Source organism: Ranitomeya variabilis, chromosome 5, assembly GCF_051348905.1.
Source record: "Ranitomeya variabilis isolate aRanVar5 chromosome 5, aRanVar5.hap1, whole genome shotgun sequence".
NCBI lineage: Eukaryota > Metazoa > Chordata > Amphibia > Anura > Dendrobatidae > Ranitomeya > Ranitomeya variabilis.
Genome location: NC_135236.1, coordinates 9,394,039 through 9,419,578, shown reverse-complemented (window position 1 = coordinate 9,419,578; position 25,540 = coordinate 9,394,039). Strand labels below are relative to the sequence as shown.

General features: G+C 49.5%; 1 protein-coding gene across 1 annotated transcript; it reads right to left on the bottom strand.

Moving 5' to 3' along the window:
- Nucleotides 1-403: 403 nt before the first annotated feature.
- Nucleotides 404-20,642, bottom strand: ZMYND15 (zinc finger MYND-type containing 15). Its single transcript, XM_077261553.1, is given in 18 exon segments — nucleotides 404-590; nucleotides 661-821; nucleotides 1,364-1,424; nucleotides 1,643-1,767; nucleotides 1,838-1,939; nucleotides 2,033-2,121; nucleotides 2,350-2,439; nucleotides 2,442-2,465; nucleotides 2,626-2,706; nucleotides 2,782-2,916; nucleotides 3,016-3,176; nucleotides 19,763-19,835; nucleotides 19,838-19,905; nucleotides 19,977-20,097; nucleotides 20,100-20,192; nucleotides 20,301-20,380; nucleotides 20,382-20,524; nucleotides 20,526-20,642. Coding segments are annotated over 18 exon segments (1,911 nt in total).
- Nucleotides 20,643-25,540: the final 4,898 nt, after the last annotated feature.

Sequence of the window (25,540 nt, the reverse complement as noted above, 5' to 3'; positions counted from 1 at the left end):
CTGGAAGCGAGCACCGTGTAGTGGCGAGCAGTGAGATACTAGGGCAAGCACCGTGTAGTGGTGAGCAGTGAGAAGCTGGGGCGAGCACCGTGTAGTGGTGAGCAGTGAGAAGCTGGGGCGAGCACCGTGTAGTGGCGAGCACAATGTACTGGCAAGCAGTGAGATACTGGGGTGAGCACCGTGTAGTGGCGAGCAGTGAGAAGCTGGGGCGAGCACCGTGTAGTGGCGAGCACAATGTAGTGGCAAGCAGTGAGATACTGGGGTGAGCACCGTGTAGTGGCATTGGCAAGCAGTGAGATACTAGGGCGAGCATCGTGTAGTGGTGAGTATACTCGCTCATCACTAGTTCTTACACAGCAGCCAGTAGTAAATGTGAATCCTTCTTTATTGTCGGCGCCTCCGATCACTTTCGCTTCCTGCATCGGTTCTGTCCGGGTTTATTCTCCTTTGTCTGTGGAGAAGCCTCAGCCACAATCTCAGGGGTTGTGATCTGGATGGCGCTATATGGGGTGTGATTATTATTATTACGCTTCTTGGTGACGCCGTGGTGGTGTTTGTAGATCAAATAGAAGAGGAAAGCGTTCTTATACCTGAGGCAGAGAAATAGTCTGTCAGCTCATCCATGATATGACACGGGGACACATCTGGTCACCCCCTCACTATGGCAGGTTGTTATCTGTGGCCGCACTTCTTAGTGGTGAGCGGAAAGGGTTGATATGGGGGGCCCTGAGGCCGCCTTCTATGGCCGCAGCAACCACCTGACCGTCCACATCACAGCTGTATCGGGAGCAATCGGAGAAATAGGCCGCAACCTGCATAGCCTGAAACACAGCAGAGAAGATGTTCTGTGCCCGATGCACCCCATCACCCTGCAGGGGGCAGGGTCACAGCTCCCTCCTCTCTGTATCACCCTGCAGGGGGCAGGGTCACAGCTCCCTTCCATCACCCTGCAGGGGGCAGGGTCACAGCTCCCTTCCATCACCCTGCAGGGGGCAGGGTCACAGCTCCCTTCCATCACCCTGCAGGGGGCGGGGTCACAGCTCCCTCCTATCTGTATCACCCTGCAGGGGGCGGGGTCACAGCTCCCTCCTCTCTGTATCACCCTGCAGGGGGCGGGGTCACAGCTCCCTCCTATCTGTATCACCCTGCAGGGGGCGGGGTCACAGCTCCCTCCTCTCTGTATCACCCTGCAGGGGGCAGGGTCACAGCTCCCTTCCATCACCCTGCAGGGGGCGGGGTCACAGCTCCCTCCTATCTGTATCACCCTGCAGGGGGCGGGGTCACAGCTCCCTCCTCTCTGTATCACCCTGCAGGGGGCGGGGTCACAGCTCCCTCATGCAGTCAGTTTCTCGGTGTTCCCTACCTGTAGTCGGGGTAATGTACTCAGCCAGGTGTCATCCAATCCAAATCCAGAGTTGAATCCTGCAGTAGGAGGATCAGACATGTCACATGATGTAGAAACAATTATCTGCCCAGCTAATGACCCCTCCCTGTAGAACCTAGGCCATTGGTTGTGCAGAAGTGGGTGGAGCCATAGAGATTTGCTTCCACCCCCGCTTAGTCTCTGTAGTAATTGTGAGATCATGTAACCTGTATGTGTGTATATGTATGTATATATAATATATATATATGATACTGAACAATCACAAGGTCAGGCTTCGCCACTTAGAGCACGTGGTAGGGTCAGGCGTGAACCTTGCCGTGTATCCAACGGACGCCTCTGTGATTATCCACATATGTAATGTCTGGGCAGACCACCTCTGATCCCTGTGGCGACACAGAGGGTTAACATGTCTGGTCAGGGCGACTCTAATCATCCGTCCTCCCCCGCGCTCACCTTCTTATGTATGATGAAGCTTCTCTCATCTTCCTCCATTGGGAGGTCAGTGCCGACAAACACCAACTCCCGGACCACCTTGGGCATCAGCACGATCAGCTCCTGCCAGGAGGAGACGCGGGAGGGTCACTGTAATACTAGGAGGGGGTGACAACATTGCATGTCGCAGGGCCGCGGAGGAGGCCGGGCTCTCACCCAGAAGAGCAGGACATTGCGATATTCATCTCTGGCCTCCAAGATGTGGATTTTTATCGACTCTTTCTTCAGAATATTCACTTCTGGGTCTGAAGAAGGAGAACGGTTTTGACCTGGACACAATGTTGGATTCTATGCGCCCGGCTCGCCAAATGCGGCATTAAGGGGCACCCCACCCTTTATTATACTGGAGATAGTCAGATCGGTGACAGGTGTGGAGAAGGGAGGGACCCTGCAGAGGTGTATGGGTGTCCCCAGACTGGATTGTGGACCCCGGGAAGATCTGAGTGCACCCCTTGGTCCGTCCTCGTACTCACAGTGCTGGGGTATGAGCTCAGAAATTATGAAATAGATGGCAACCGGGTAGGTCAGAAGGGCGGCTATGGGGTTGTTTAAGCTTAGGCCCGCCAGTTGTAATACGCTTTCCAGGACACTAGAGGGCAGTAAACAGAGGTGTCAGTAAGCTTCCTCCTGATTGGTCAGTGGAAGATCCTGATTTCTGGTGACCATATTTTGCCTCCTCCGTGGTTCTTCACTCCACATCTTGGGTTGGTCATGGTTTAGTTTGCATTATCGTCAATGGTGTCACCTACCCAGCGAGCTCTTAAGCCTGTCTTTGGGCTAATGCCTTAGGAGGAGCTCCATGTCCTTCAGCAGAGGTTCTCCTTTTCCTCCTAAAACATGTTTCTGGATTAGGTGAAGTACGCCACTGGTCGCTGTACGGTAATTCGTGGTCGTGTTATACTCACGCTCCAGGTTCCAGGCCCGACTCTCATCCTGCAGGCAGCTGGGGTGGTAATGGATGCTCTCCACCGCCCAGTATCCACCGGTGAGTTTACGGCCGCTCAAGAATAGTTCCTTATTGAAGGTACGACTCGTCACCTCTGAGAAAGAGAAGTAATGGGAGGACGAGGACGGAGAGGAGCCGAGCTACAACCTGGTGCAAGACTGCAACTCCCAACATGGATGAGGTCAGCACTCACCCTTAATGAAGTAGAAGGGAAGGTCGGCCAGTCGCTCCTCATCTTGCATGAACAGCTTCAGCTTAACACACCAGAATTCATGGCTGATATCCTGGGGGCAGTTCTTCCAGTTCTGCCTCTTGCATTCTTCTGAGCAGTACAGGATGGCACCACAGGTATCGCTGTACGCAGAGGAGGAGTATGGTGAGCGAGCAGAGGAGTACCGCATGTCAGCAGAAGTGTACGGTGAGCGAGCAGAGGAGTACCACATGTGAGCAGAAGTGCATGGTAAGCGAGCAGAGGAGTACCACATGTGAGCAGAAGTGTACGGTGAGCGAGCAGAGGAGTACCGCATGTCAGCAGAAGTGTACGGTGAGTGAGCAGAGGAGTACCGCATGTCAGCAGAAGTGTACGGTGAGTGAGCAGAGGAGTACCACATGTGAGCAGAAGTGCATGGTAAGCGAGCAGAGGAGTACCACATGTGAGCAGAAGTGTACGGTGAGCGAGCAGAGGAGTACGGTGAGCGAGCAGAGGAGAACCACATGTGATCAGACGTGTACGGTGAGCGAGCAGAGGAGTACCACATGTGAGCAGAAGTGTACGGTGAGCGAGCAGAGGAGTACCGCATGTCAGCAGAAGTGTACGGTGAGCGAGCAGAGGAGTACCACATGTGAGCAGAAGTGTATGGTGAGCGAGCAGAGGAGTACCACATGTCAGCAGAAGTGTACGGTGAGCGAGCAGAGGGGTACCACATGTGATCAGACGTGTACGGTGAGCGAGCAGAGGAGTATGGTGAGCGAGCAGAGGAGTACCGCATGTCAGCAGAAGTGTATGGTGAGAGAGCAGAGGAGTACCACATGTGAGCAGAAGTGTACGGTGAGCGAGCAGAGGAGTACCACATGTGAGCAGAAGTGTACAGTGAGCGAGCAGAGGAGTACCACATGTGAGCAGAAGTGTATGGTGAGCGAGCAGAGGAGTACTGCATGTCAGCAGAAGTGTATGGTGAGCGAGCAGAAGAGTACCACATGTGAGCAGAAGTGTACGGTGAGCGAGCAGAAGAGTATCACATGTGAGGAGAAGTGTACGGTGAGCGAGCAGAGGAGTACCACATGTGAGCAGAAGTGTACGGTGAGCGAGCAGAAGAGTATCACATGTGAGGAGAAGTGTATGGTGAGCGAGCAGAGGAGTATGGTGAGCGAGCAGAGGAGTGCCGCATGTCAGCAGAAGTGTACGGTGAGCGAGCAGAGGAGTACCACATGTGAGCAGAAGTGTACGGTGAGCGAGCGAAGAGATATGATGATTGAAAAGAAGGGTACAATGAGTGAGCAAAGGAGTACAGTGTGTGAGCAGAAGGGTATGGTGAATAGAAGGGTATGGTGAGCGAGCAAAGAGATATGATGATTGAGAAGAAGGGTACAATGTGTGAGCAAAGGAGTACAGCGTGTGAGCAGAAGGGTATGGTGAGTAGAAGGGTATGGTGAGCGAGCATAGGAGTTCAGCGTGTGAGCAGAATTGTACGGTGAGCGACCGAAAGGATATGATGAGGTAGAAGGGTACGATGAGCGAGCAAAGGAGTGCAGCGTGTGAGCAGAAGGGTACAGTTAGCAAACAGAGGTGTATGGGTTTGAGCAAAGGGGTACAGTGAGTGAGCAGAGGGGTACAGTGAGCGAGTAGTGGGTATGGTGAGTGAACAGAAGGGTACGGTGAGCGAGCAGAGGAGTAAAGCGTGTAAACAGAGCACAGCTTGTGAGCAGCGGGGTACCGTGAGAAAATAGATGGGTATCATGAGCAAGAAGAGGGGTATGGTGAAAAGCAAAGTAGTACGGCAAGTGAAAGGAGACAGTAAGTGAGCAGAGAGGTGCAATGAGTAAATGGTGAGCAAATAGAGGGGTGTTATGGACCTGGTGGTTAGGTGCACCCGGAATGACCTGATAGTTAATCTCAGAATCGGGACAAGCTCTGGGGAAGTGGGAACTCTGCTGACCGCAAACCCTACTCCTATCACACCCACTAGAACTAGCCGTGGAGCGTGCCTAACTCTGCCTAGACGCCTCTTCACAGCCTAAGAGCTAACTACCCCTAAAGATAGGAAATATAGCCTCACCTTGCCTCAGAGAAATTTCCCCAAAGGAAAAGGCAGCCCCCCACAAGTATTGACTGTGAGTTAAGAGGAAATTACAAACACAGAAATGAAATAGGTTTCAGCAAAGGAGGCCAGACTAACTAAACAGATTGAGGATAGAAAGGGATCTGTGCGGTCAACACAAAAACTACAAAATACCACGCAGAGTGAGCAAAAAGACCCCCGCACCGACTCACGGTGCGGTGGTGCCACTCTGCACCCCCAGAGCTTCCAGCTAGCAAAGCAATATCATGATAGCAAGCTGGACTAGAAAATAGCAAGTACAAAATGAACAGCAAATGAATTAGCAGGACTTAGCTTCTGCTGGAGTAGACAGGTCATCTGCAAGATCCAAGAGAGAACTGAACCAATACTAAGACATCGACAGCTGGCATGGACTAACGATCTGAGTGGAGTTAAATAGAGCAGAGGTCGAGCCACAAACGAGGACAGCTGAGAAGTAACCTCAAGCACTAGTAGCTCCACTCACAGCCACCAGAGGGAGTCCACAGACAGAACTCGCCGAAGTACCATTCATGACCACAGGAGGGAGTTTGAGAACGGAATTCACAAAACCCCCCCCCCCTTGAGGAGGGGTCACTGAACCCTCACCAGAGCCCCCAGGCCGATCAGGATGAGCCAAATGAAAGGCACGAACTAAATCGGCAGCATGGACATCAGAGGCAACAACCCAGGAATTATCCTCCTGACCACAGCCCTTCCATTTGACCAGGTACTGAAGTTACCGTCTCGAAATACGAGAATCTAAAATCTTCTCCACCACATACTCCAACTCCCCCTCGACCAACACCGGAGCAGGAGGATCAACGGAGGGAACCATAGGCGCCACATATCTCCGCAGCAACGACCTATGGAACACATTATGGATGGCAAAAGAAGCTGGAAAGGCCAAACGAAATGACACAGGATTGAGAATTTCAGAAATCCTATAAGGACCAATGAAACAGGGCTTAAACTTAGGAGACGAAACCTTCATAGGAACATAACGAGACGACAACCAAACCAAGTCCCCAACACGAAGTTGGGGACCAACACAGCGACGGCGGTTAGCGAAACGTTGAGCCTTCTCCTGGGACAATGTCAAATTGTCCACTACCTGAGTCCAAATTTGCTGCAACCTGTCCACCACAGAATCTACACCAGGACAGTCCGAAGGCTCAACCTGCCCTGAAGAAAAACGAGGATGAAAACCAGAATTACAAAAAAAAGGCGAAACCAAAGTAGCCGATCTGGCCCGATTATTAAGGGCGAACTCAGCCAATGGCAAGAAGGTCACCCAATCATCCTGATCCGCAGAAACAAAGCATCTCAGATAGGTCTCCAAAGTCTGATTGGTTCGTTCGGTTTGGCCATTTGTCTGAGGATGGAAAGCCGAAGAAAAAGACAAATCAATGCCCATCTTAGCACAAAAGGACCGCCAAAACCTCGAAACATACTGGGAACCTCTGTCCGACACGATGTTCTCCGGAATGCCATGCAAACGAACCACATGCTGGAAAAATAATGGAACCAAATCAGAGGAGGAAGGCAACTTAGGCAAGGGTACCAAATGGACCATTTTAGAGAAGCGATCACAGACCACCCAGATGACCGACATCCTTTGAGAAACAGGGAGATCCGAAATAAAATCCATGGAAACATGCGTCCAGGGCCTCTTCGGGACCGGCAAGGGCAAAAGCAACCCACTGGTATGAGAACAGCAGGGCTTAGCCCGAGCACAGGTCCCACATGACTGCACAAAAGAGCGCACATCCCGCGACAAGGAAGGCCACCAGAAGGACCTAGCCACCAAATCTCTGGTACCAAAAATCCCAGGATGACCAGCCAACACCGAACAATGAACCTCAGAGATAACTCTATTAGTCCATCTATCAGGAACAAACAGTTTCTCTGCTGGACAACGGTCAGGTCTATCAGCCTGGAACTCCTGCAGCACCAGCCGCAAATCAGGGGAGATGGCAGACAAAATTACCCCCTCTTTGAGAATACCAGACGGCTCAGGAACTCCAGGAGAATCAGGCACAAAACTCCTTGAAAGGGCATCAGCCTTCACATTCTTAGAACCCGGAAGGTATGAAACCACAAAATCGAAACGGGAGAAAAACAGCGACCATCGAGCCTGTCTAGGATTCAACCGCTTGGCAGACTCGAGATAAGTCAGATTCTTGTGATCCGTTAAGACCACCACGCGATGCTTGGCTCCTTCAAGCCAATGTCACCACTCCTCGAATGCCCACTTCATAGCCAACAACTCCCGATTGCCAACATCATAATTACGCTCAGCAGGCGAAAACTTTCTAGAAAAGAAAGCACATGGCTTCATCACAGAGCCCTCAGAACTTCTCTGAGACAAAACAGCCCCTGCTCCAATCTCAGAAGCATCAACCTCGACCTGAAACGGGAGCGAAACATCTGGCTGACACAACACAGGAGCCGAAGAGAAACGACGTTTCAGCTCCTGAAACGCCTCAACGGCCGCAGAGGGCCAATTCACCACATCAGCACCTTTCTTGGTCAAATCAGTCAACGGTTTAACAACACTAGAAAAATTAGCGATGAAGCGACGGTAAAAATTAGCAAAGCCCAGGAATTTCCGAAGGCTCTTTACAGATGTAGGCCGAGTCCAATCATAAATGGCCTGAACTTTAACAGGATCCATCTCGATAGTAGAAGGGGAAAAAATGAAGCCCAAAAAGGAAACCTTCTGAACTCCGAAGAGACATTTAGATCCCTTCACAAACAAGGAATTAGCACGAAGGACCTGAAACACCATTCTGACCTTCACATGAGACTCCCAATCATCCGAAAAGACCAAAATATCATCCAAATATACAATCATGAATCTATCCAGATACTTTCGGAAGATGTCATGCATAAAGGACTGAAACACAGAGGGAGCATTAGAAAGCCCGAATGGCATCACCAGGTACTCAAAATGGCCTTCGGGCGTATTAAATGCTGTTTTCCATTCATCGCCCTGTTTAATACGCACAAGATTATACGCCCCTCGAAGATCTATCTTGGTGAACCAACTAGCCCCCTTAATCCGAGCAAACAAATCAGACAGCAGAGGCAAAGGGTACTGAAATTTGACCGTGATTTTATTAAGAAGGCGGTAATCTATACAGGGTCTCAGAGAACCATCCGTCTTGGCCACAAAAAAGAACCCTGCTCCCAATGGTGATGACGACGGGCGAATATGCCCTTTCTCCAAGGACTCCTTTATATAACTCTGCATAGCGGCGTGTTCTGGCACAGATAAATTGAAAAGTCGGCCCTTAAGGAACTTACTACCAGGTATCCAATTATCTAAATAGCCAAGAGAGTCCTTTATAGTCCCTGAAGCACTAACGGACTCCTGCCAGTAACTAACATCTATTTGGTGAGACAAAACCATTTTTTTATTGAGCACGGTTATGCACTGTTTTGCACTTTATTGTATACATTGTCCATACATGTTTTTATTGTAATAGGAGTAAAAGTTATGTTTTAATCCATTCTATAAAGGACTCTCTTGGCTATTTAGATATATTGATTATTAGAGATTGTGTGAAGTGTGTGCATCTGACACATCTTCTCTGCTAAAAAAAACAGGTATCCAATTAATAGCACAATCACAATCCCTATGAGGAGGTAGGACACTGGACTTGGGCTCATCAAACACATCCTGGTAATCCGACAAAAACTCAGGGACTTCAGAAGGAGTAGAGGAAGAAATTGACAATGATGGAACATCACCATGTACCCCTTGACAACCCCAACTGGACACAGACATTGATTTCCAATCCAATACTGGATTATGGACCTGCAGCCATGGCAAACCCAACACGACCACATCATGCAAATTATGCAACACCAAAAAGCGAATAACCTCCTGATGTGCAGGAGCCATGCACATGGTCAACTGGGTCCAGTACTGAGGTTTATTATTGGCCAAAGGCGTAGCATCAATTCCTCTTAATGGAATAGGATACTGCAAGGGCTCCAAGGAAAAACCACAGCGCCTGGCAAACTCCAAGTCCATCAAATTCAGGGCAGCACCTGAATCCACAAATGCCATAACAGAATAGGACGACAAAGAGCAAATCAGAGTAACGGACAAAAGAAATTTAGGCTGTATAGTACCAATGGTGACAGACCTAGCGAACCGCTTAGTGCGTTTAGGACAATCAGAGATAGCATGAGTGGAGTCACCACAGTAAAAACACAGCCCATTCTGACGTCTGTGTTCTTGCCGTTCAGCTCTGGTCAATCAAAGTCCTATCACATTGCATAGGCTCAGGCCTCTGCTCAGAGGATACCGCCAAATAGTGCACAGTTTTGCGCTCACATAAGCGCCGATTGATTTGTATGGCCAAGGACATTGATTCATTCAGACCAGCAGGCGTGGGGAACCCCACCTGTTATGATTTTCCCAATGGCAGGGAAATCAAAATAACAACGGACTAGCTCTCGGGTGATGGGAACTAAAGTGACCGTGACCTGAACCTGACACGACACTGGAAGTAGCCGGGGAGTGTTTCCTACGATGCCCTAGACACCACGCGCCAGCCGGAGATCTAACTACCCCTATCAGAGGAATATACAGGCCTGCCTTACCTCCAGAGATGAACCCCAAAAGGAGATAGCAGCCCCCCACAGATATTGACGGTGAGTCAAGAGGAAAAGACATACGTAGGATGAACAGCAGATTTAGCACAGTGAGGTCCGCTTACTAGATAGCAGAAGTACAGGAAAGAGTCACCTCACGGTCAACTTCAAAACACTACTCAAAAACACCATCCTGAAATTACTTTAAAACTCCAGTGACAACTCATGCCACTGGAGTGGCAATTCCAGTCCACGAGAGCTTCCAGCTACAGAGAGTCACATTGCAAATAGCTGGACAAAAATAGCATTAACTAGAAACAAAATTCAACTTAGCTGAACAGGATCTTCAGGCAGGAGAATGCAACAGAATGCTACTGATACATTGTTGGCCGGCATCGGACCAGCAGCCAAGCAGCCTTAAATAGGAAACTCCCCTAATGGGTGTCAACAGGTGATCAAGGATAGAAGAAGGCAAATAAGTGGCACTACCATAAAACACCACCGGGGGAGCCCACAAACAGAATTCACAACACCCACCATAACATCCTTAAGGGCTTCAGAAAGACCCTTTCTGAAAATTGCTGCCAGGGCACACTCATTCCACTGAGTAAGCACAGACCATTTTCTGAACTTCTGACAATATACCTGTGCTTCATCCTGACACTGACACAAAGCCAGCAAGATTTTCTCTGCCTGATCCACAGAATTCGGTTCGTCATAAAGCAATCCCAGCGCCAGAAAAAAACGCATCTATATTACGCAATGCAGGATCTCCTGGCGCCAGGGAGAATGCCCAGTCTTGAGGGTCGCCACGCAGCAAAGAAATAATGATTTTTACTTGCTGAATGGGGTCGCCAGAGGAGCGGGGTTTCAGAGCAAGAAACAGTTTACAATTATTTTTGAAATTCAGAAACCTAGATCTATCCCCAGAAAGCAAATCAGGAATTGGAATTCTAGACTCTAACACAGGATTCTGAACTATATAATTTTGAATACTTTGTACCCTTGCAGTGAGTTGATCCACACAAGAGGACAAACCTTGAATATCCATATCTACATCTGAGTCCTGAACCACCCAGAGTTTAAGGGGAAAAGAAAGACAAAACACACTGCAGAGAAAAAAAATTGGTCTCAGAACTTCTCTTATCCCTCTATTGAGATGCATTAACACTTTTGGCCAGCTGTACTGTTATGGACCTGGTGGTTAGGTGCACCCGGAATGACCTGATAGTTAATCTCAGAATCGGGACAAGCTCTGGGGAAGTGGGAACCCTGCTGACCGCAAACCCTACTCCTATCACACACACTAGAACTAGCCGTGGAGCGTGCCTATCTCTGCCTAGACGCCTCTTCACAGCCTAAGAGCTAACTACCCCTAAAGATAGGAAATATAGCCTCACCTTGCCTCAGAGAAATTCCCCAAAGGAAAAGGCAGCCCCCCACAAGTATTAACTGTGACACAGGAATGAAATAGGTTTCAGCAAAGGAGGCCAGACTAACTAAACAGATTGAGGATAGAAAGGGATCTGTGCGGTCAACACAAAAACTACAAAATACCACGCAGAGTGAGCAAAAAGACCCCCACACCGACTCACGGTGCGGTGGTGCCACTCTGCACCCCCAGAGCTTCCAGCTAGCAAAGCAATATCATGATAGCAAGCTGGACTAGAAAATAGCAAGTACAAAATGAACAGCAAATGAATTAGCAGGACTTAGCTTCTGCTGGAGTAGACAGGTCATCTGCAAGATCCAAGAGAGAACTGAACCAATACTAAGACATCAACAGCTGGCATGGACTAACGATCTGAGTGGAGTTAAATAGAGCAGAGGTCAAGCCACAAACGAAGACAGCTGAGAAGTAACCTCAAGCACTAGTAGCTCCACTCACAGCCACCAGAGGGAGTCCACAGACAGAACTCGCCGAAGTACCATTCATGACCACAGGAGGGAGTTCGAGAACGGAATTCACAACAGAGGGGTGCGATAGTCAAGCAAATGGGTATGGTGAATGAGGAGAGGAGCGCAAATAACAAGCAAAAGACTATGGTGAGTGAGCAGAGAAGCTTGGTGAACTGGCAGAGGAAAAGCATAGCGTGAGCAGAGAGCGATGGTGAGTGAGCTCAGGGGTGCATAGACCAAGCTGAGAGGTGCAGTAAGTGAACAGTGGGGGACAGTGTGCAAGTAAATCAGTATAGTGAATGATCAGAGGGAAATGGTGAGCGAGCAGAACGGGATGCTGAGCGAGCTTTGGGTGGTGGTGAGCGAGAAGTGGTGGGAGGTGAGTGATCAGAGTGGAACAGAAATAGAAAATCGGAAAACTGTTAGGCCGGCGTCACACTAGAGAGTTTTACGGACGTTTGAGAGGCGCAAAAACTACGCATTGCTCTCTATGGAGCAGCTCCTATCTGCCATATATTTCTCAGCTGTATTTTACGGGCGTAGAAAATCACAGCATGCTGCGTTTGTCAGCGTATTGCGCAAAAAATCTGCCAATGAAAGTCTATGGGGGCGAGAAAAATACGGATTACACACGGACCATGCGTGTGTCTTGCGAGAAATACGCAGCGGTGTTATAGAGAAAAGCCGGTAATTCAGTGCGGAGTACAGTAAAATCACACTGACAGAATAGAATAGAACAGATAAAATAAATGTCTACACATAGAATAGGTATATATATATATATATATATATATACTAGATGGTGGCCCGATTCTAACGCATCGGGTATTCTAGAATATGCATGTCCACGTAGTATATTGCCCATTTACATAGTATATTGCCCAGTTACATAGTATACAGTACAGCGACGTAGGATATTGCGCAGCTACGTAGTATATTGCACAGAGCCACATAGTATATTGCACAGATTTGTAGTATATTGTCCAGCCACGTAGTCTTGTAATATACAGCAGAGCCACGTAGTATATTGCCCAGCCTTGTAGTACATTGCCCTGCCACGTAGTATATTGCCCAGCTACATAGTATACAGCACAGCGACGTAGGATATTGCGCAGCTACGTTGTATATTGCACAGAGCCACATAGTATATTGCCCAGCCACGTAGTATATTGCCCAGTGACGTAGTATATTGCCCTGCCACGTAGTATATTGCCCAGTGACGTAGTATATTGTCCAGCCACGCAGTATATTGCCCAGCCTTGTAGTATATTGTCCAGCCACGTAGTATATTGCCCAGCCTTGTAGTATACAGCAGAGCCACGTAGGATATTGCCCAGTGACGTAGTATATTACTGAGGCACATATGTCACAGGGCCAAAAAATAAAAAATAAACATACTCACCTAACGATCCGAGGGCCCCTTGTAGTGTATCATACTCACCATTCTTGTCGCTGCTCCTCGGCGTCCCGCCTCTCCTCTTCCTGGGATCCTGTGCAGATGATAGTGCTCGGCTTCAGGAAAATGGCCGCGGGATGCCGCGCATGCGCAGATCGAGATCGCGGCGGCCATTTTCCTGAAGCCGAGTTCCATTGCAAGTGCCAGGGCTGGTGGGAGCAGAACCTATGAAGACGTCGCGGTCACATGACCGTGACGTCACGGCAGGTCCTTGCCGCACACCAGCCCTGGGACGGGACCTCACTGCAAGCTGACGCTTGTAATGGAGCGGTCCGGGGAGCGTGGCGAGGAGCAGGCGGCGGAGGGTAAGTATAGCAGGTTTTTTTTTTTATTTATTATTTTTAACATTACATTTTGTACTATTGATGCCGCATAGGCAGCGTCAATAGTACAAAGTTGGGGACACACAGGGTTAATAGCAGCGGTAACGGAGTGCGTTACCCGCGGCATAACGCGGTCCGTTACCGCCGGCATTAACCCTGTGTGAGCTGTGTATGCGGGCGCCGGCAGTGAGTGCGGGGAGTAAGCGGCCATTTTTTTCTGGACTGTGCGCATCGCTGATTGGTCGCGGCAGCCATGACAGGCAGCTGCCGAGACCAATCAGCGAACTAATAACCGTTACAGAAGGACAGACGGAAGTGACCCTTAGGCAATTATATAGTAGATAGCATGTATATATATTTAATAAAGCGCAAGATAGCTTAAAAGCCGGTAATTCAATTGTCGGCTTTTGCTATCTCCTTCCCAAACCCGACAGGATATGAGACATGATTACATACAGTAAACCATCTCATATCCCCCTTTTTTTTGCATATTCCACACTACTAATGTTAGTAGTGTGTAAGCGCAAAATTTGGGTGTTGTAGCTGCTAAAATAAAGGGTTAAATCGCAGAAAAAACTGGCGTGGGCTCCTGCTCAATTTTCTCCGCCAGAGCGGTAAAGCCAGTGACTGAGGGCAGATATTAATAGCCTAGAGAGGGTCCATGGTTATTGGCCCCCCCTGGCTACAAACATCTGCCCCCAGCCACCCCAGAAAAGGCACATCTGGAAGATGCGCCTATTCTGGCACTTGGCCACTCTCTTCCCACTCCCTGTAGCGGTGGGATATGGGGTAATGAAGGGTTAATGCCACCTTGCTATTGTAAGGTGACATTAAGCCAGGTTAATAATGGAGAGGCGTCAATAAGACATCTATCCATTATTAATCCAATAGTACAAAATAGTTAATGAAACACACACACATTAAGAATAAACTATTTTATTGAAATACACAGAGTATTGTAATAGTTTATTATACTCTTAATCCAAATGACGACCCTCGTTCTGTAAAAAAGGAAAAATAAAAAAATAATAATATTCCATACCTTTCCGGCACTCAGTCATGTCCCACTGTGTAAATCCATTTGAAGGGGTTAAATAATTTTACAAGCAGGAGCTCTGCTAATGCAGCTGTGCTCCTGCCTGTAAAATCTGGGGAATAAATGGGAAGCCGGGGAACGTAGCATCGTAGACTTCAGATTGATTTACATCGTGGGACGTGACTGAGCGCCGGAAAGGTATGGGATTTTGTTGTTTTTTTATTTTTCCTTTTTTATAGAACGAGGGTCGTCATTTGGATTAAGAGTATAATAAACTATTACAACACCCTGTGTCTTTATTTCAATAAAATACTGTATTCTTAATGTGTGTGTATTATTAACCATATACTACTATTAGATTAATAATGGAGAGGTGCCTTATTGACATCTCTCCATTATTAACCTGGCTTAATGTCACCTTACAATAGCAAGGTGACATTAACCCTTCATTACCCCATATTCCACCGCTACAGGGCAGTGGGAAGAGAGAGGCTAAGTGCCAGAATAGGTGTATCTTACAGATGTGCCTTTTCTGGGGTGGCTGGGGGCAGATGTTTTTAGCCAGTGGGGGTCCTATAACCATGGACCCTCTCCTGGCTATTAATATCTGCCCTCAGTCACTGGCTTTCCCACTGTGGTGGAAAAAATTGCGCGGGAGCACACGCCAGTTTTTTCCGTGATTTAACCCTTTATTCTAACAGCTAGAGACCCCAAATTTTGCACATACACACTACTTACATTATTAGTAAGAAAAGAATTGCACCGAAACACAGAGTTGGACCAATAAGAAAGTGACAGGGAATAATTATCATAAAGTTAATTTTTATTTGGTAACAATAGTGACAAACATCAAAAATTAATATTAAAAATGTATATATTATATAATGATATAGTATAATGCAAAACTGTGCACAAATTAAGCCGCTGTGTAATCAGGCAAGCCAATTTATATAAAAAATAAGGGGCAATCAATGGCATATATTATCCAGAAATAATGGATAAAATTATATATGTGCAGGAAAACAGTCAAATATAATACAAACACAGAAACAGTGTATATAATCCGTAACAGTATATATATAAAAAATAGTATAAAGGGTGCTGTGTGTAAAAACAATATCCACCACAAGGTGGTGCAATAGACCAAATCCAAAAAGAGATGTGATAGAAGTAATAAAATGCTATGTGCAATGACTTCTAACCGACACAAGGGGCAACTTGGTTCAAATACCAAGTAAAAGTGCACCGTGCTATATAAATATATAAATATGCCAGATTACTTACAAATTATCAGGGATGATTATAGGGCTGCCAGCGGCTCAGTATGTGCACCCCGACGCGCGTTTCGGACCTCCAGTCCTTCGTCAGGGGGTATTCTAACTGCATGATCGGGAGGTTTAAATATCTTATGAAGGCGCCAATGTCAGCACCCAGCGTGAGAGCGGCGCATGCGCCGCCCGAACAACCCGGAAGTCCATGTACCATCATGTGCGTCCGGACACGTGGTGCTGCGTCCCGGACTTCCGGGTTGTTCGGGCGGCGCATGCGCCGCTCTCACGCTGGGTGCTGACATTGGCGCCTTCATAAGATATTTAAACCTCCCGATCATGCAGTTAGAATACCCCCTGACGAAGGACTGGAGGTCCGAAACGCGCGTCGGGGTGCACATACTGAGCCGCTGGCAGCCCTATAATCATCCCTGATAATTTGTAAGTAATCTGGCATATTTATATATTTATATAGCACGGTGCACTTTTACTTGGTATTTGAACCAAGTTGCCCCTTGTGTCGGTTAGAAGTCATTGCACATAGCATTTTATTACTTCTATCACATCTCTTTTTGGATTTGGTCTATTGCACCACCTTGTGGTGGATATTGTTTTTACACACAGCACCCTTTATACTATTTTTTATATATATACTGTTACGGATTATATACACTGTTTCTGTGTTTGTATTATATTTGACTGTTTTCCTGCACATATATAATTTTATCCATTATTTCTGGATAATATATGCCATTGATTGCCCCTTATTTTTTATATAAATTGGCTTGCCTGATTACACAGCGGCTTAATTTGTGCACAGTTTTGCATTATACTATATCATTATATAATATATACATTTTTAATATTAATTTTTGATGTTTGTCACTATTGTTACCAAATAAAAATTAACTTTATGATAATTATTCCCTGTCACTTTCTTATTGGTCCAACTCTGTGTTTCGGTGCAATTCTTTTCTTCTAGGTAGTGGTCTTACACTATAATTTTGACACACGGGGTGACCTATTGACTATAAGTTTGTGGATATTAAATTCCACTTATACTGTGGCAGTATTTTTCATATAGGTGTCATTTCTCTGTCTGTTACTATTATTAGTAAGGAATATGCAAAATAAAAAGGGATATGAAATGGTTTACTGCGTGTAACCATGTCTCATATCCTGTCGGGTTTGGGATGGAGATAGCAAAAGCCGACAATTGAATTACCGGCTTTTCTGCTATCTTGTGCTCTATGAAATTATGTATACAGTGTGTGTATATATATATATATATATATATATATATATATATACTGTATATATGTTTTAACAAATATTTGAGCCCATGGATCCATTCTATGTCCATTTTGCAAGCCGGCGAGAAAATCTCGCAGTACGGATGCCATACGGATTACATATGGAGGATGACATGCACAAAATACGCTGCCACACCCTGCCTACGGATGACATACGGATCACTGTTGTGGGATAATTTCTGCGTATTAAGCATGTAAAATACGGACCGTAGTTCCCTACGCTGAGTGTGACGCCGGCCTTAGTAACTTATGGGTGAAGGAGAGTGGGATGAGCAGTATGCTAAGTGAGCAGAAAGATGCAAAGAGTGAGCAAAAGGGTATAGTGAGCACACATAGGGATTTAGGGAGAGTGGTATGGTGAGCAAGCAGTGTGCAGTGAGTGAACATGTGTACATTTAACAATCATGTAATGTAGTGAATGAGGAGGGGAATGATTGAGAATTGAGAAGAGCAGCACAGTGAGTGAGCAGTCTGGTATGGTGAGCGAGCAGAGGGGTAGGTGAGTGAGCAAGCAAATTGGTGCTGTGATTAAGTAGAGGAGTGCGGTGAGAGAAGAGTAGTATGGTGAGCGAGCGGAAGTGTATGGTGAGCGAGCTGAGTGGTGTGGTGAGTGAACATAGGGGCATGGTGAGCGAGCAGAGGTCTACGGTGGGTGAAAAGGGGAGTATGTTGTGTGAGCAGAGATGTATGATGAATGAGCATGGGGAGACAGTAAATAAGCAGAGGGGTATATTAAGTGAACAAAGGGGTGCAGTAAGTTAACGTTGGGGAACAGTGTGCAAGCAAATTAGTATAGTGAGTAATCAGAGGGGTACAGTGAGCGAGCTGAATAGGATAATGAGCGAGATTTGGGGGGTGGTGAGTGATCAGAGGGGTACGGTGAGCGAGCTGTATAGGATAATGAGCGAGATTTGGGGGTGGTGAGTGATCAGAGGGGGTACGGTGAGCGAGCTGTATAGGATAATGAGCGAGATTTGGGGGGTGGTGAGTGATCAGAGGGGTACAGTGAGCGAGCTGAATAGGATAATGAGCGAGATTTGGGGGTGGTGAGTGATCAGAGGGGGTACGGTGAGCGAGCTGAATAGGATAATGAGCGAGATTTGGGGGTGGTGAGTGATCAGAGGGGGTACGGTGAGCGAGCTGTATAGGATAATGAGCGAGATTTGGGGGGTGGTGAGTGATCAGAGGGGTACAGTGAGCGAGCTGAATAGGATAATGAGCGAGATTTGGGGGTGGTGAGTGATCAGAGGGGGTACGGTGAGCGAGCTGAATAGGATAATGAGCGAGATTTGGGGGGTGGTGAGTGATCAGAGGGGTACAGTGAGCGAGCTGTATAGGATAATGAGCGAGATTTGGGGGTGGTGAGTGATCAGAGGGGGTACAGTGAGCGAGCTGTATAGGATAATGAGCGAGATTTGGGGGGTGGTGAGTGATCAGAGGGGTACAGTGAGCGAGCTGAATAGGATAATGAGCGAGATTTGGGGGTGGTGAGTGATCAGAGGGGGTACGGTGAGCGAGCTGTATAGGATAATGAGCGAGATTTGGGGGGTGGTGAGTGATCAGAGGGGTACGGTGAGAGAGGTGAATAGGATAATGAGCGAGATTTGGGGGGTGGTGAGTGATCAGAGGGGTACAGTGAGCGAGCTGAATAGGATAATGAGCGAGATTTGGGGGTGGTGAGTGATCAGAGGGGGTACGGTGAGCGAGCTGTATAGGATAATGAGCGAGATTTGGGGGGTGGTGAGTGATCAGAGGGGTACAGTGAGCGAGCTGAATAGGATAATGAGCGAGCTTTGGGGGGTGGTGAGTGATCAGAGGGGTACAGTGAGCGAGCTGAATAGGATAATGAGCGAGCTTTGGGGGGTGGTGAGTGATCAGAGGGGTACAGTGAGCGAGCTGAATAGGATAATGAGCGAGATTTGGGGGTGGTGAGTGATCAGAGGGGTACGGTGAGCGAGCCAAATAGGATAATGAGCGAGCGTTGAGGGTGGTGAGTGATCAGAGGGGGTACGGTGAGCGAGCTGTATAGGATAATGAGCGAGCTGTATAGGATAATGAGCGAGATTTGGGGGTGGTGAGTGATCAGAGGGGTACGGTGAGCTAGCGACTTGGCGCAGTGATGGATAAGGTGTTGGTGAGCAGAGGTCTACATACCTGAATGTCTGTGAAGTAAGGGGGTGTGAGGGGTACACAGGAGCTGGGAATATACAGGCAATGCCATTATAATAAGGCCCTGCGGCCATTATAGGGTTAATGACCTGGCATTATGTCCTGTAGTATCTTTGTCTCTGGAACGTATAATTAGGGGGGAGCTGGGACGTCCGCCAGACCCTCTTCCTCTTCATCTAGGAGGAGTGAATGTTTTGCAGATGTCTCTGGTATGTAATGATGTGGCCTCCCAGGGTCTGTGTGTGGGACCGCACCCGAAATATGCGACCCCAGGACTGCAGTTATATTTGTACTTCGTGGTTTGACCACTAGGGGTCATACTGCTGTCACACTGCAATGGAATCTGCAAGCTATGCGCTTTGTGTGAGGATTTGGCCACCAGTATCAGTATCCATAGGTCAGTACAAGGTAAAGTCACCAGGGGGCGCTCTCCCATTGTATTCTATGGCCACTAGGGGACGCTGTTGAGCATCATAGAACAGCAGGTACCTGCAGGAGGCCATAATGTAATAAAGGATGGCCAACCCCTCCTGCACCAGACCTCCTCTCTGGGGTCCATCCCTCATCTGACCAAGGATTTAACGTGACCTCGAAGTTCCGTTTCTTACACTTGTGGCAGTATCGCACAGTCTGAGCAGAGAAACTGACGTCCAGTCTTCCATCGGCCTCTTCTGCACTCCGACTCCCAAGGAATGAAGGATCTTCCCCAGGAATCTGGAAGAGACGGCAGGATGTCGGTGAGAGGAGACGGGTGTGATGGGGGCATCTTGGTGCCCGCCACTTACCTGGGCACAGATGGCTCTCCGATGGTCACTCTCTGGGGACGCCGTGGTTGGCCATTGTCCATCGGCAGCGCCATGCACTGGCACAGAAGGTGGCAGGGTCTCAGTTTACACATGTACTGCTTCTACACTCATTGTCCATCAGAAAGTCGATGCCAAGCACTGTGCCCGTCTCTTCTGCCATCAGGAGGTATTACATATGGCGCACATCAGAGGGCTCTAGCCAGATGCAGGAAACAGATGTCCGGGTCTGCCATACCGAGCAAGTTACACAACATCCATCAATTGGATGCGCCATTATCGCCACACGCAGCTGGCGTTACCCACCTGCATTGGCGCCTCTGGTGCCTGTGTTGTCCTCAGTCTCCTTGTTCAGGTGGATGAGGCTGATGTACTTCTTCAGGTCTTAGGGCGTCCTCCACATAGAAGCGATCTCAGATCTGCAGTTCGGTGTTTCGGGGCTGGAAGGCGATGGTGTCGTTATACAGGACATGGAGGAACCAGCAGGTGCCACCATAGGGCAGCGCCTTGATCTTCACCTCAAGCTGGGGGGTGACTTCCCAGATGGTCCAGTCTGCCATCATATTCCTTCATGTATTGCCGCTACCAGCTGAACAGCTGCTCTGAATATTCCACTATGGGGTCAAGGTAGCCAGAGACAAAGTCCATTGCTGGCCTGGAAAGAAGGTCAGAGGTTTCTGCAATGGCCATGAGTCATCAGATGTACAGACTGAATCTATGGGAAGGGACTGATGAACTGGTCACTGGAGACCGGAGCAATGGTCACCGGACACCAGAGAGCGGGTCACTGATCACCGGACACCAGAGAGCGGGTCACTGATCACCGGACACCAGAGAGCGGGGCACTGATCACCGGACACCAGAGAGCGGGGCACTGATCACCGGACACCAGAGAGCGGGGCACTGATCACCGGACACCAGAGACCGGGGCACTGATCACCGGACACCAGAGACCGGGGCACTGATCACCGGACACCAGAGAGCAGAGCACTGACCACGGGACACCAGAGACCGGGGCACTGATCACCGGACACCAGAGAGCAGAGCACTGACCACGGGACACCAGAGACCGGGGCACTGATCACCGGACACCAGAGAGCGGGGCACTGATCACCGGACACCAGAGAGCGGGGCACTGATCACCGGACACCAGAGAGCGGGGCACTGATCACCGGACACCAGAGAGCGGGGCACTGATCACCGGACACCAGAGACCGGGGCACTGATCACCGGACACCAGAGACCGGGGCACTGATCACCAGACACCAGAGACCGGGGCACTGATCACCGGACACCAGAGACCGGGGCACTGATCACCGGACACCAGAGACCGGGGCACTGATCACCGGACACCAGAGAGCGGGGCACTGATCACCGGACACCAGAGACCGGGGCACTGATCACCGGACACCAGAGAGCGGGGCACTGATCACCGGACACCAGAGAGCGGGGCACTGATCACCGGACACCAGAGAGCGGGACACTGATCACCGGACACCAGAGAGCGGGGCACTGATCACGGGACACCAGAGAGCGGGGCACTGACCACGGGACACCAGAGAGCGGGGCACTGATCACGGGACACCAGAGAGCGGGGCACTGATCACCGGACACCAGAGAGCGGGGCACTGATCACGGGACACCAGAGACCGGAGCACTGGTCGCCGGACACCAGAGAGCGGGGCACTGATCACGGGACACCAGAGACCGGGGCACTGATCACCGAACACCAGAGAGCGGGGCACTGATCACCAGACACCAGAAAGCGGAGCACTGATCACCGGACACCAGAGAGCGGGGCACTGATCACCGAACACCAGAGAGCGGGGCACTGATCACCAGACACCAGAAAGCGGAGCACTGATCACCGGACACCAGAGAGCGGGGCACTGATCACCGGACACCAGAGAGCGGGGCACTGATCACCGGACACCAGAGAGCGGGGCACTGACCACGGGACACCAGAGAGCGGGGCACTGATCACCGGACACCAGAGAGCGGGGCACTGATCACGGGACACCAGAGACCGGAGCACTGGTCGCCGGACACGAGAGCGCGGGGCACTGATCACCGGACACCAGAGAGCGGGGCACTGATCACCGGACACCAGAGAGCGGGGCACTGATCACGGGACACCAGAGACCGGAGCACTGGTCGCCGGACACCAGAGAGAGGGGCACTGATCACCGGACACCAGAGAGCGGGGCACTGATCACCGGACACCAAAGAGCGGGGCACTGATCACCGGACACCAAAGAGCGGGGCACTGATCACCGGACACCAGAGAGCGGGGCACTGATCACCGGACACCAGAGACCGGGGCACTGATCACCGGACACCAGAGAGCGGGGCACTGATCACCGGACACCAGAAAGCGGGGCACTGATCACCGGACACCAGAGAGCGGGGCACTGATCACCGGACACCAGAGAGCGGGGCACTGATCACCGGACACCAAAGAGCGGGGCACTGATCACCGGACACCAAAGAGCGGGGCACTGATCACCGGACACCAAAGAGCGGGGCACTGATCACCGGACACCAAAGAGCGGGGCACTGATCACCGGACACCAGAGACCGGGGCACTGATCACCGGACACCAGAGAGCGGGGCACTGATCACCGGACACCAGAGACCGGGGCACTGATCACCGGACACCAAAGAGCGGGGCACTGATCACCGGACACCAGAGAGCGGGGCACTGATCACCGGACACCAGAGACCGGAGCACTGATCACCGGACACCAGAAAGCGGGGCACTGATCACCGGACACCAGAGAGCGGGGCACTGATCACCGGACACCAGAGAGCGGGGCACTGATCACCGGACACCAGAGAGCGGAGCACTGATCACCGGACACCAGAGAGCGGGGCACTGATCACCGGACACCAGAAAGCGGAGCACTGATCACCGGACACCAGAGAGCGGGGCACTGATCACCGGACACCAGAGAGCGGGGCACTGATCACCGGACACCAGAGAGCGGAGCACTGATCACCGGACACCAGAGAGCGGGGCACTGATCACCGGACACCAGAAAGCGGAGCACTGATCACCGGACACCAGAGAGCGGGGCACTGATCACCGGACACCAGAGAGCGGGGCACTGATCACCAGACACCAGAGACCGGGGCACTGATCACCGGACACCAGAGAGCGGGGCACTGATCACCGGACACCAGAGAGCGGGGCACTGATCACCGGACACCAGAGACCGGGGCACTGATCACCGGACACCAGAGACCGGGGCACTGATCACCGGACACCAGAGAGCGGGGCACTGATCACCGGACACCAGAGAGCGGGGCACTGATCACGGGACACCAGAGAGCGGGGCACTGACCACGGGACACCAGAGACCGGGGCACTGATCACCAGACACCAGAGAGCGGGGCACTGACCACGGGACACCAGAGAGCGGGGCACTGATCACCGGACACCAGAGAGCGGGGCACTGATCACGGGACACCAGAGACCGGAGCACTGGTCGCCGGACACCAGAGAGCGGGGCACTGATCACGGGACACCAGAGACCGGGGCACTGATCACCGAACACCAGAGAGCGGGGCACTGATCACCAGACACCAGAAAGCGGAGCACTGATCACCGGACACCAGAGAGCGGGGCACTGATCACCGGACACCAGAGAGCGGGGCACTGATCACCGGACACCAGAGAGCGGGGCACTGATCACCGGACACCAGAGAGTGGGGCACTGATCACGGGACACCAGAGAGCGGGGCACTGATCACGGGACACCAGAGAGCGGGGCACTGATCACGGGACACCAGAGCACTAGTCACCGGACACCAGAGACCGGAGCACTGATCACCGGACACCAGAGACCGGACTATGGGTTGTATTATACTATACAGAGGACTATGGAGTGCATTATATTATACAGTGGACTATGGGTTGCATTATACTATACAGAGGACTATGGGTTGCATTATACTATACAGAGGACTATGGGGTGCATTATACTATACAGAGGACTATGGGTTGCATTATACTATGCAGAGGACTATGGAGTGCATTATACTATACAGAGGACTATGGAGTGCATTATACTATACAGAGGACTATGGAGTGCATTATACTATACAGAGGACTATGGAGTGCATTACACTATACAGAGGACTATGGAGTGCATTATACTATACAGAGGACTATGGAGTGCATCATACTATACAGAGGACTATGGAGTGCATTATACTATACAGAGGACTATGGAGTGCATTACACTATACAGAGGACTATGGAGTGCATTATACTATACAGAGGACTATGGGTTGCATTATACTATGCAGAGGACTATGGAGTGCATTATACTATACAGAGGACTATGGAGTGCATTATACTATGCAGAGGACTATGGAGTGCATTATACTATACAGAGGACTATGGAGTGCATTATACTATACAGAGGACTATGGAGTGCATTATACTATACAGAGGACTATGGAGTGCATTACACTATACAGAGGACGATGGGGTGAATAATACTATACTAAGGACTATGGGGTGCATTATATTATTGTCACAATAATGTAAATATGCCATGGTCTGAGTAATTTTCTAGAGGGTCCATGGTTCCAGACAACATGCTGCGTTTTCACTCCCCCTCCCTCCCCCCTGCTATACAGCTGTAATGTGAGACGAGTGTGCCAGCGACCCTCACTGAGGAGTTTTATAGCCTTAAACTGAAAGTACAAGTAGAAGCACATGGAAAAAAAACAAGGTTTCTTTGTCTTTGCAAACGTAAATATCATAGCACAGGTTAATGTGCCTCGGTAGAACTACCAGCCAGTGAGTTTTCTAGGTTCCAGAACAGCACAATTAAGAAATGGATTACTGTGTAACTGGGCTACCCAGCTACCCCATGTCTATACTTAAATGAATCCCCATGTCACGCTGAGCATAACGACAAGGGTGTCGTCCTTCTATAAGGTTCATACGCCGAGATATGTGGGATGATGTTTTTTCACATACTCAAGAAAGAGGAGTGCATTCCATAGCTCTGCCCACCCCATGATGTCTTGGGGGGTAGACCCTTAATTTTGGGCAAAGGTATAAAACTCAGAGGCCCAGACAAGAGGTGTCTTGTGCCGGGGGATTCAACTATGACAGGCTGTGCAATCTGACCTGAAGATTTTGGGGAAGGTCCCCTCCCCCAGCCACCACATGGCGTACTACTGAATGATATGAAAGAACTATAAGTTGATTTTCACCATTAATCACTATTTGTTTGTAATTGTCTGTACATACGATACTTGTCTTCTTTTATAATATCTTTTTACCCTTTTGTAAACGCTGCCTACCTTTTGGAGTAAAATATATAAAATTACTAGCTTCCTTTCTCTTTGCTCTATAACATACTGTCACGTCCTCTGAAGTAAAATCACACTACCAATTGGGTAGGCTCCTGACTAGTGATGAGTGAATATACTCGAGATTTCTCGAGCACGCTCGGGTGTTCTCAGAGTATCTTTTAGTGCTCGGAGTTTTAGTTATTATTGCCGCAGCTGAATGATTTACATCTGTT